We start from the raw sequence: 12,473 nt of genomic DNA, 5'->3' as shown, positions 1-12,473 counted from the left end.
CAAATTCGTTGTGGATTTCAAACAAAGCCAAGTAAGTTACGGCGGCGTAGCGTATCTTAGATACGCTGCGCCGGTGCAGATCTTTGTGGATCTGCCCCTCAGAGTTTAGTTGACCAAAAATCAGCTGAGTGAAGTATGTTTGATCAGATAATATGGGTTACAAGTTGCACATTGGTTTCTATCTCTTTAAGGCTAAGCTCACACAAGAGCTCTTTATGTTTGCATATCTACATTAAAAAAGCTCAGATGCTGACAAAAAATAAAAATACAGAACTACATGCAATTTATTTGTATAATGATATTGAAAAATGTATTATTAGCCTCCAAACTGGGGGTACAGCAATATTCACCTTATGAAGATATTTACATCTACATAACGACTGGCATGAAAAGCTCCCATGTGAACAATAATGCATGCCAATCACTGCTCTTCAAATATCTAAAAAGATTTGTGATTTCCACAACAGTAGCAGATTGTTCTGTATATACGTAGCATAATCTCAGATCACATTTGTGATAGATCTGACATTACAACACGAAAATCAATCAACCTGCCGAGTCCACAACGGCACTTGTAATTTCAGGTCGAATCTTGGACTGTTTCCCTTTAACCACGAACACTATCTGGAATCTTGATAAACAGAGAACATCCCTTCTTTCTAGAATTATAAAAATATTCATGGAAGCTGACATTTTTCCTTTTCTTTTGAAAGCACTTGACTACAAATTAAGATAAAACGTTGCTAGGAAGTAACATTAGAAAAAAATACTGTACAGAACTTATAAAAATGTATAAATATGTATATTGTAACATTTCTCTTTTAATAATCAATATTTTAAATGTAACTATTTATTTTGTTGTAGAAGCATGAGCAGGGATTTACAGCTTCTCCAGAGGCCAACAGCAGTTTTCAATGCTTCGACTTAGGATCACAAATGTATTCTCTAAAAACGGTTTCTACAAACTTTACTATTGATTCTTTAAGCAACACTGGAATGTAAGCATACCTGCTAACAGTCCCTGAGGACTGGTGCAGAAAGTGTTGCACAGTATTTCTCAGTTCCTAGGCCTCAAATACCAGCAACAAGCTAGTTTCCAAGGATATCTGAGGCTCTGATCACTGTACTTTGACCAAGATTTTACTTCTCATAGGTATTAACACTGTTCATTTACAGAAATGCTTTATAAAAGCTGAAGCAAACATAAGTGCAGCTCCACAGCCAATCAGTGAAACAGCAGTCACTTTTCCAGTTCATATTGTACTGGGTGCTAGAGACAACAAACACACTTCACTAACATAAACCCTATGTTTTGGGGAGAGCACTGTAGAAAATGTTGAGGATCGAATTTAAAAAAAAGATGAATGAACCTAAAAAAAAGGCATCATAAAGGTTTCCCTTTCTTGTAGCTGGATTCCCCAGTTATTGTTTTTTTCTAGAATCTAGATAATGCAGAAGCCATCAGAGCAAAGGAGACCAACTTATGCCCCGTACACACAATCGGAATTTCCGATTGACTTTTTCCATCGGATTTTCCGGTCGTGTGTAGCCCCATCGGAGGTTTTTCATCGGAAATTCCGATGAATTCCATCGGCGTTTAGATATAGAACATGTTTTATTTTTTTTTCCCGATCTAATTCCGTTAAACTGTGATATCTACAGCCGCCCAAAAGATAATAAGGGTTAGCATATGCTTCAGGTGGCCAGCAACTACACATCCTAGGTGGGGTTGGCCTTTAATGAAAAACCTTCACCGTCAATATTTGCCGTATGTACTGTGATAATCTAAACAAGGGGAAACCATAAAAAAAAATCAAAAAAATTTAAATAATGTGCAGATGTCTAAAAATTACATTCAAACTTATTTGACAACAAAAGTGCAGCTATACATACTAATAATTGAAATCTCTTTCTTGGCAGGTATTGATAAGGCATACATCTACCCTTTGGACATGTTCTCAAGTTCCGTTTGCCCAAGTTGGATGTGTAAACCATCCACTTGATCATGGAATCATTTTAATAAATACTGCAAAATATAAAAATACGGGTAAAGTAAAAATAGCTCTCATTGTCAAAACAAAGGCCAAGGACATTTATGAAATTCTTTAATGCCAAAGGTCAGCACTTCATTAAAAGGAGAAGTCCAGCCAAAGCTCATTTTGTTGGGCTTCTCCTATGGGTCACAGGAATGCAATTCGTTTTGCACCCCTGTGACCCATTTTCAGAAGAGAGCGGACTGAAGTCCGCTCTCTGCTGACGTCACAGAAATCAGTCCAGGCACCGTGTCATCCCGACAATGGAAGTCTAGATCTGCCAGGTGCCTGGACTGATACCCAGCTCAGCGAGTCTGAGACATCCGCTCCCTGCCCCTCCACAGCTCAGCGCTCCAGTGAGCAAGGAGGAGCAGAGCAATGAGATGCTGATTGACAGCCAGCAGCTCTCTGCTGGGGGGGGGGGGGAAGAGGCTGAGAGAACCGAGCCATCGGTGATGTTCGATCACTCGGTTCTCAGTGCAGAGGCGCAGAGGGACCGATGCTGTATCCACAGAGGTAAGTATGATACTGGAAAAAAAAAGTCCCATACTTTTAAGCAGCGTTCTACACTATTGGAAAGATGGGGATATGCCATCTTAGCTTGATCAGCAGCTATACACAATTGGCATTTATTTACCTGTCACCTAGCACCTGTCTATGACATTACTTACCCATAATTCCAAACATACTGCATTTAATTAGGGATTCAGATTCTTTCCCCCAAATTCAGATTAAAGAGGACAGATGAACATCTACTTCTGATGATTTGGCCAGAGGTATAAAAAATTATCCTGGTAAACAGCAAACTGTTCACAGAAACATGGCAGCTGTACACTGAGCAAAGCTTATGATACTAGCGTCAATCTCCCTTTTCCAAAAATTAACAGCTTTGTTCTTTACATTCCTTTTGATAAGTGCTGTGATGCAGTATCACTGGCAGTCCCACTGGTCTCATTAGAAGACAGAGCGTGGTTTTCAGATAAAGACCTGTCCTGTGAGCCTGCAAGACTATAGATGTCGTTTCCATGCTGCTCCTCTGTCATTTCATTTTTCTTACATACAACATTGTCACAGTTTGCAACTGAACCATTGGAGAGATGAGCATCTGGGTACCCTTCACCACCATCGAGAAGATCATCAGCTAGGTCTTCTATTCCTGATGCAGGCTCAAAGTACTTTGGCGTTGAGGATGGGTCTTGAAGGGGGCTGCCTTGCTTAAGGAGTTTCTAATAAATAAGATGGACATAGATAATACATTTGACATAATTATAATACATGCTATTAAACTAATAACAATGACGATTATTACATTTTCCGCAATTCAATATATATTTAGTTGTAGTTTAGACCTATTATCAGTTTATAAGACATATTGCATAGTACAGTATGTGCAAAAAAAAAAAAAAAAAAAATGTTCAGGTGCTTATCAGATACTAATTTATTACAGACATTGAGATCTTCTGTCCTGTGCAGTTTAGTTGGATTACGTGAGACACAGACTGGCCAGGGAGTGAAAACCAAGCCTTATTTTTCTGCGGAATATTACGATTAGGGATCCTATGGTGTTATCGATGTGGGAATCGGTGCAACCATCTACCCAGAGTTTCCCAAGATCATCGGTGCAAGCAAAGGCCTTGGCTGGGCTATAGCCACATGCCTGGTTTGCTTGCCATCCGGTAAGCAAGTTTTCTATATGTGACGGTGCACTTGTGTGGAATAATCGCTGTGGTGTCTCCATTAGATGAATCTATCTCTTCATCCTGAACCACTAGAACAAGTTGTATGTTCTCCAATCAATTAATTGATTTTATTATTTGGACTTATTTGTGCGTCTTCTCTCATCCATTTACTAATTAGTTATCATTCGCATCAGTCCCTGCCCTGAATGATGTTACAACTGTTCTTTCCTCAAATTTTTGAATTTCTTATTCAGGTTTCAGGCCACACACTGAACAATCTTGATTTTACAATCTACTTTGTAGTGTGAGGGTCTACAGGAATGAGTTCCATAATGATTATAAGCGATTGATACAGAATGTGAAATAGTATTTTTGTTTCTCCCCTATTTTCATGTTGAAATTCAGATTAAAATGTCATAAAAATGTGGGATGAGCATTTGCTTATTTGATTAGAGATATTCAAGTAGACCTGCCTAACGTTAGGCAGGCATAGCGTATCTCATATATGCTACGCCGCCGTAAGTTAGAGAGGCAAGTGCTGTATTCACAAAGCACTTGCGTCCTAAGTTACGGCGGCGTATCGTAAATTTGCCGGCGTAAGCGCGCCTAATTCAAATTGTGAAGAGGTGGGCGTGTTTTATGTAAATAAAGCATGACCCCATGTAAATTACTTTTTTAACGAACGGCGCATGCGCCATCCGTGGACGTATCCCAGTGCGCATGCTCCAAATTACGCCGCAAAGACTCACTGGTTTCGACGTGAACGTAAATTACGCCCAGCCCCATTCACGGACGACTTACGCAAACGACGTAAAAATTAAAAAATTTGACGCGGGACCGACGTCTATACTTAAAATTGGCTGTGCCATCTTTTTGGTGGAATATCTTTACGCCTGAAAACGCCTTACGTAAACGGCATATCTTTACTGCGACGGGCAAGCGTACGTTCGTGAATAGGCGTAAATCAGCGTACACGCCCCTAGCGGCCAGCGTAAATAGGCAGCTAAGATACGACGGCGCAGGAGGTCGTATCTTAGCTACATTTAAGCATATCTCAATTTGAGAATACACTTAAATGTACGACGGCGCAGATTCTGAGTTTTGACGGTGTATCTACTGATACGCCCGTCGTAAGTTTCCTGAATCTGGCTAATAGGTTTCAGTTTAATGCACAATTCAGTCAGTCTTGCTCTGTGAATATCCCCATGTATCTGCAGTGTCCTCTGTTTCCCCCTACTGCTCTCACCATCAACATGGTGATGAGATACTGTGAATGCAGAGTAATGACCAGGCTGTATGGTCTCTTCCGCACATACGTGTGATCTCACTGCCACATCTTGATGTCAGAAATATGGCACAGAGATGCCACCCATTAACAGTAGTGACAGAATCACTAATGCACGAGTCTGGAATCTCACCACCATAATTCTGGCATTACAAAATGGTGTGTAGGTGGTAGCGTACCATCCCAAAGCTCTCTGTCTCTACTGCACATGTGTAGGATCTCGCCACCAGCAAGGAGGCCATTTTGCAGGAGAGATCAGCTAAAGGGTTCAAAGGGTGATTTCTGCAGGGCAGAGAGAAACAATTTGAGATCTCAAAGAAGCAAAGGGTGCTGTAGTGAGGGTCCGATACATGAAACACCTTTAATTAACTGCTGAGTAATAAAAAAAAAGCAACCTGCAAGACCATGTAAAAATGTGCTAGTTTGCATCGCATACTAGCACATTATGAAATACTTGAAAGGAAGACCTTCCAGCAGCACCTGAAATATGGTCTTACAAACTGACACTTCTGTTCTTACAGGTACAAGCAAAAACATGTAACCTCCAAGAAGTAAGGCTGCATCATTATCATTATTATAACAATTTACAAGAAGAGATTTTAATCATTACTAATGCCTGCAGATGGATTGGTTTATCTTTAAGGGATATAAGGGTTGTAGACGGAATGAAAAAAAAAAAAAAAGATCATTGTATGAAAACATGTGCTGCTCCGCCCCCCTCCGAACATTTCAGAAATGGGGATACACATGCAATGTAATCAGGAGGGCGCATATATTCAGATCACCTACTATTTTGATACACATGCAATGCCTGTACAATAAATATGGTCCAGATAACAGACCAAGAAAACTTACATCTTCCATTGTAGATTCACTTGTTTCTAAAGTTGCTTTTTTGTTTAGACATTCAATCAGGTAATCCAGAACAGATTGCCTTGGGTGCATTCCGCTGTCGAAACGGTTGTACATTCCACACCAGAACCTTCACAAATAGATTTAACATTGCTTTCATTTATAGAAGTAGATAGAACTAAATCAACAGATCTGCATTTCAAGCATTTTAAGAATAAATATCATTTTGAATACCACTGATAAGGGATAAATTCACTTCCACATATTATTATTTCAGAAACAGCTAACCAATGATGAAAGATTTATATGAAGATTTAGTCTGCATTATATCTGCAAACGTTGTAGGGTAAAGGTATAAAAAAGACAATTATATTTATATATTATATATATATATATATATATATATAGATAGATAGATAGATAGATAGATAGATAGATAGATAGAGAGAGAGAAAGAAAGAAAGAAAGAAAGAAAGAAAGAGATATCTATAGAAATAATTAGAATATTCCACTGTTCCCTAAGGCGATTTTCAGGCAGTTACACCCAAAACCAAAACAAGCCTAGGGTTCTCACAGGGTCCTGAAGACTCCTGGGTGGGGTGTCAGTTTGCAGGGATATAGGCTTTAAAATTGTCACCTTTTACACAGTTTAAAGTCTTAAAAAAAAAAAGACACAATAACTGCAGCTTTTCATGCACCACTAAAAATGGCATAGTTTGTCCCTATCCCTGTCACTTTTGTGGGCCCTCAGAAGTCTAGTGCCATGGATGGCCACCTGAACAATGTTCTGCCACTGCTTACAAAGCACCTGTAAATCAAAAGGAAGACATCCATCCACCATTTATTAGAGAAAAAAACAGCAGCTTCCTGCACAACAAACACTTGATATCTGCCCTGCTGCCTTAGCTTCCCATACTCTTCTCTATTGCTCTTGCTAAACAATGTTCATCACCTTGCACACTTCCAGGAGTCTTTCCTGCTGCACGGTTTGGTTTTACCTGCTGGCCCTTGTATTACTGCAAAACACAGTAGTGATGTAGGTCTGGCGGAGGGAACCACACCCCAAGGTATGCTGGATGCTGAACATTGTCCAGCAACCTTTTCTCTTCAACATAGTGGTCTACAGTCCTTTTAAGTATTAAGGAGAAGTACAGCCAAAGCTCATTTGGTTTTACTTCTCCTGTGGATCTCACAGGAGTGCAGTTCGTTGTGCACTCCTATGACCCATCACCCATTTTCAGCAGACAGTGGGCTGAAGCCTGCTGACGTCACAGAGTTGGTCCAGGCTTGGGAAAGATTGTGACAATATGGTCAGGATCCGCCCACATGCCTGGACTGGCACCCGGCTCAGCCCCTCAGCAAACCACAGAGAGCCTGAGCTGGCTGCTCACGCCCCCTCCACAGCCCAGGGATTCAGTGAGCGTGGGGGTGTAGGGCAGACAGTAACTGGCTCTCTGCTTAGGAAGCTCTGAGAACTGAGCGATTGGTGGTGTTTGATTGCTTTGTTCCCAGTGTTAGAGCCGGGAGGGGACAGATGCAGCATCCACCTAGGCAAGTATGACTCCCCCCCCCCCCCAAAAAAAAATCCCATACTTCTCTTTAATCTCTATACCTTGCAGGGAGCTGCTGCTTTTTTTTTGTGTCTGACAGTATGGGAAATATCAAGGATTTAAAGATGATTTAACTTACTTGAAGAAGAATGGAAGCGTATTTGGATGGAGTGTTTTATAAGCATTCGGGATATACAACGGATTCACAAACTCCTGCTTCCGTTGTAGTAGAAATGGCCACAGTGAATGGGTAGTTTCATAAATTCTGTTGAGATTAGACTGAATAAGTCAATGTCCACGAAAGTACAAAAACTTTTTTTTTCTTAAACAAGAGAAAACATTATTATTTTTTTTAATCCAGGCAAATATGTGCCAGTTTAGAACATTCCGTTATTTTGGGGGTTTCTCCATTTATAGAAGTGTTTTATAACATCTGAACTGCAAATTGCGAAAATCTATTTTATTAATGTCTTTATTTTACATTAACTGGCAAAATCTATTTTATTATTATAAAATAAAGAAATGCATAAAATGGATTTCTGGCTGTTAATACAGATTTCATTTTCAATCTGAGTAGCTTGACACAAAGTAAATATTGCCATTTCCCATAGCAAGACACACAATCTCTTCATTTTGAATTAGTGTATTTACAAATTATAATAGGCAGTGTTTGCACAGCTTGGCCTGCATAATGTGACTGTACAACAACTGGAGTTAGAACAAACTCCACTTAGGCCTGAATTGGTGTCTAAATATTGGTATTGTATCTATCACAAAGAAATGGTTTAACCAATTATTAAAGCTTACAGACCAGGACTGGCCGAAATTTTAAAAACAGTGTGTGGAATATATTAGTCAGCAAGTGAACATGTTATCTCGAACGATGTGTTGAAAGCAGAAAAAATGAGCAAGCATAGGGATTTGAGCGACTTTGACGAGGGCCAAATTGTAATGGCTACACAAAAGGATAGGAGCAACTCCAGAACTGCAGCTCTTGTGGAATGTTCACAGTCTACAGTGGTCAGAGCCCACCAAATGTGGTCCAAGGAAGGAAAAATGGTGAACCTGCAAATGGGGTCATGGGTGGCAACATGCCAAGTCTTCCCAATGCAAACAAACCTAAAACCTGACTCCTAGGTATTCTTTACGATACACCACTCCCAAATCATGCAGTTTCTTCTGTGTGCCTTGTGCCGTTACACAGTAGAAGGAAAAAAACAAACACATTCTTTTTAAAAGAAGAAAAAAAAAAACTCCTTCCCAAGTCGGTCGGAATATATAAAAAAAAAATTATAAATGCAAATCGCCCCATCTATAAATAAACCTACACGATTATCAAAAGTATTGGGATGCCTGCCTTTACACGCACATGAACTTTAAAGTGGTTGTAAACCCTCTTTTTTTTACTTCTACCTATAGGTAAGCCTAGAATAAGGCTTACCTATAGGTAGTGGAAATATCTCCTAGACGTTGCACTGTTTAGGAGATATTTCACATGTAGTCTGCCGATAATACAAAAGGCGCATGCGCTGGGAAAAAAGGAAACTGTGCCGTTTCTTCCCCAGCGTGTGCCGCTACCGTGTGCATGCGTGGAGTGACGTCATTGCGGCTCCGGCCAATCACAGTGCCAGAGCCACGATACCCGAAAGTAACCTCTGGGAGAGATGTCTGCGGCCGGAGGTGGAGAAGAGGATGGCTTTGGGGGCAGGGTTCAATAGCAACATTCCCCATTGACAATGTCACATATGCCGAAACGTGTCTGGGAGGAGGGTACTTGCCGACATCACCACGCTGTCTCGTTAGGACGGTAGTTTGCTTTGTAGCCGGCCTTACAATTTGTGCACGATTTCTAAAACTTTGGAAATGTAAGTGCAACTATATATTTTTTACTGGGAATTAGACAATATTACGCTATGGTCAGTCTTTCTTTTTGGGTACATTGCTGAATATTACGATACGGAGCTCATGGTGTCATCAGTGTGCGAGTCATTGCAACCATCCATCCAGGGTTTCTTGAGATCTTCCGTGCAAGCAAAGGCCTTGGCTGGGCTATAGCCACATGCCTGGTTTGCGTGCTATCTGGTAAGCAAGTTTTCTATAAGGTGGCGGTGCACGTTTGTGAATCAATCACTGTGGTGTCTACTACTGGATGAATTCATCTTGCCTTTGAAATTATTGGAATAAGTTTATGCTTCAATCAATTCACTCAATTATTTTTGGACTTGAACTTTTTTTTATCCAACTATTAAAACAGATTTAGGGTATTTATTCTAGCTGTAAAAAATATATCAACACATACATAACACTATTTTAAGCTCTGCGTTTTCACTTTGACTGGAGTTCAGCTTTAAAGTAAATCAGAATAAAAATAAAATACATAAATAACTCACTTAAGTTCCATGCGTTCCTTCTGGGAATTCCCAATTAAGTTTCCAAATTGACAGGAGTAGACGTGATCATGAATTTCTAGTAAATATTTCTCGCTGAATTCAAAGGCACAGGGGAACTGTTCCATTAGGTGCCACACACACTCCACAAACTGTGTGAATATTGGTGACACTTCTTTAGGTTCAACATCTAAATGGCCACATCTGCAGTAGATACAAAGGATGAACATGATCACACTCTAAACAGGGACACACACAAGATACAAATATTCGTTCTGTTTAATATTTGAAGGAAACATGGAGACTGCCATTTCTACTTCTCCTAGTGCTAGTTACCTGGCTGCACTACAATATGTCACAAAGTTTGAAGAGCCAATGACCATGGAAGTATTAAAGCCAGTTGGCCAGTGTAAAAGCCAGTCAACTAACATATTCAGACGATTAGCAATGGCAACTGCTTCCAAGTACCACTTTGAACCCACCCACCAGTAGCATTTCCACCCTCAGCCATCTTGAGTAAGGGAAAGTTTTTCATGTAGCTTACTTTAAATATATCTGTCCTTAGCTCAGGTATGCAGACAGGAAGGTGTGCTTAACTGAGAAAGCCTCTCACCCCCTCCTCCTGATAAAAGACAAAAAAAAAAAAAATGCCTATGAAGAAGACTTCTGGGACGTATGACATAATTTTTGCCCTGGCCAGAAACCAGGAAGCAACTAGAGAAATAAAAGCTGCTGTACTAACCAATGCGAGCTTAGTGCAACAATCACCCCCGATGAGCTTGTGTTCTGATAGCGTGACAAGACGGGACACCCCCCAGCCAGAACACTCAGCGATCTCTGCCATTGGCTGAGAGAGCTGATCGGTAGTCGGTCATCTGCTGGTTTTCCAGACTGACATACACACAGGCAGAAGGTTGGCCGGAATTTATTGTACTGGCAAATGCCTCCCGACATTCTCCCCGTGTTTCTGGAGCTTATGAGTACCGGCTGTCTGCACGCCTAAAAAGTTTTAAGGATTGAGTGCAAAGTGAATCTGGTGATATCCACTGTAAGCACAGCTGGATACTGTTATACGTTACAAACACTTAGTAATTGATTCACACAAATGGGTACAGTAATTATCCGACTGTATGTTCGGAAGTGTGTTAATAGTATGTCGATTTCTAAATGAATGACCAAGAATAAGAACGCCATTTAGGATAATCAGGGAGAAGACAGTAGCCCTTATTTGCCAAAGGATCGGCATGACAGCCAGGCAAATAACTTTTTGAAAAGCAGATCTCTGCTGTGCGCTCTCTCATGTTTTGCTCAATTCAGGTTATATCAACCCAATTTAATTCATTCAATCTCATTTCATTGACCCAATGAATGACCACACATTGAGACCTACTGATGCTGTGTGCAATCTGATGGTTGAATGTCTGGATCAAATCTAGTCTTGTTATTGTTAAAATGCTTTTTACGCATGATTGGTGTATTTAATAACATTTCTTCAGGCTTATGAAATCCCTTTTAGAATAAAAATATTATTACCTACCTTTGGGAAAATTTATGTCCCAGGGATATCCATTCCTTTTCAATGAGTACCTTTTAATAAAGGAATACATAATAAAGTATCTTCATTTAGCGTTAAAAAACAGTATGAAGCAGTGTTTAAATTACACCTTAATTGTATGTACTAAAAGTAATGTATGATCATACCCCAAACAACCATTTATTACAGGGTGCACCAGACAGGTTTTACAGAGCATCCAGCTAGGAAGGAATATAAAGACTTATTTGCGCAAATAAAATAAATGTATGGGGACTATTGACTAAAATAAGGTGAAAACATATCAGATATTCTAAAAGAAGATCTTTGTTTGGACACTTCAGGAATATCTACGCACAGGAATCACAATGATTTTAGAGACTTTTTTATGCTAATGAGTTTTTTTTGTGAATGGACTTTGCATCATTGATTCTTTTTCAATTTTAACCATTATCATTGCAGTAAGGTTTTGTTTTCTTCTTTTTCACTCATGGCTTATGATTGATTCAGATTAACACTTGCTCTCACCAAGGGTGATTATTTATCACCATAAGCAGAGGGGTAATTTTAGATTTATTACAATCTTTTACCAGAGCGCTGTTAGTGTTTTTAGAGACACCTTTCCTCATTTCTAGTATTACTTTTATAATAGCTGCTATTCTGCCAAAACCACCATCATACATATTACACTATATCCATAGAGCGCTTGGATCAGTATTATCTTCGGTTAAATTCTGGTATATTTTTTAGAATAAAAATGTACATACAGTGCCTTGAAAAAGTATTCATACCCCCTTGAAATTTTCCACATTTTGTCATGTTACAACCAAAAACATAAATGTATTTTTTTGGGATTTTATGTGATAGACCAACACAAAGTGGCACATGATTGTGAAGTGGGAAAAAATGATAAATGGTGTTTCACATTTTTACAAATCAATATCTGAAAAGTGTGGCGTGCATTTTTATTCAGCCCCCTTTACCCCCAAATAAAAACTAGTGGAACCAATTGCCTTTACAAGTCACCTAATTAGTAAATAGAGTCCACCTGTGTGTAATTTAATCTCAGTATAAATACAGCTGTTCTGTGAAGCCCTCAGAGGTTTTTTAGAGAACCTTAGTGAACAAACAGCATTATGAAGGCCAGGGAACACAT

The 12,473-nt window shown here is 39.6% G+C and overlaps 1 protein-coding gene across 1 annotated transcript in view; it reads right to left on the bottom strand.

The window, feature by feature from the left end:
* Positions 1-2,654: 2,654 nt before the first annotated feature.
* Positions 2,655-12,473, bottom strand: part of MTMR8 (myotubularin related protein 8) — a 56,137-nt gene continuing 46,318 nt past the window's right edge. The window contains exons 10-14 of the mRNA XM_040323957.1: positions 11,324-11,373; positions 9,790-9,990; positions 7,539-7,664; positions 5,853-5,979; positions 2,655-3,259 (exon numbers count right to left, since the gene is read on the bottom strand). Of these exons, the coding sequence (XP_040179891.1) occupies positions 2,930-3,259; positions 5,853-5,979; positions 7,539-7,664; positions 9,790-9,990; positions 11,324-11,373 (834 nt within the window). The 3' untranslated portion in view covers positions 2,655-2,929. The remainder of the gene's footprint in view (positions 3,260-5,852; positions 5,980-7,538; positions 7,665-9,789; positions 9,991-11,323; positions 11,374-12,473) is intronic.

This window comes from Rana temporaria, chromosome 9 (genome assembly GCF_905171775.1).
Source record: "Rana temporaria chromosome 9, aRanTem1.1, whole genome shotgun sequence".
Taxonomy (NCBI): Eukaryota; Metazoa; Chordata; class Amphibia; order Anura; family Ranidae; genus Rana; species Rana temporaria.
This window is presented reverse-complemented; position numbering and strand designations above follow the sequence as displayed.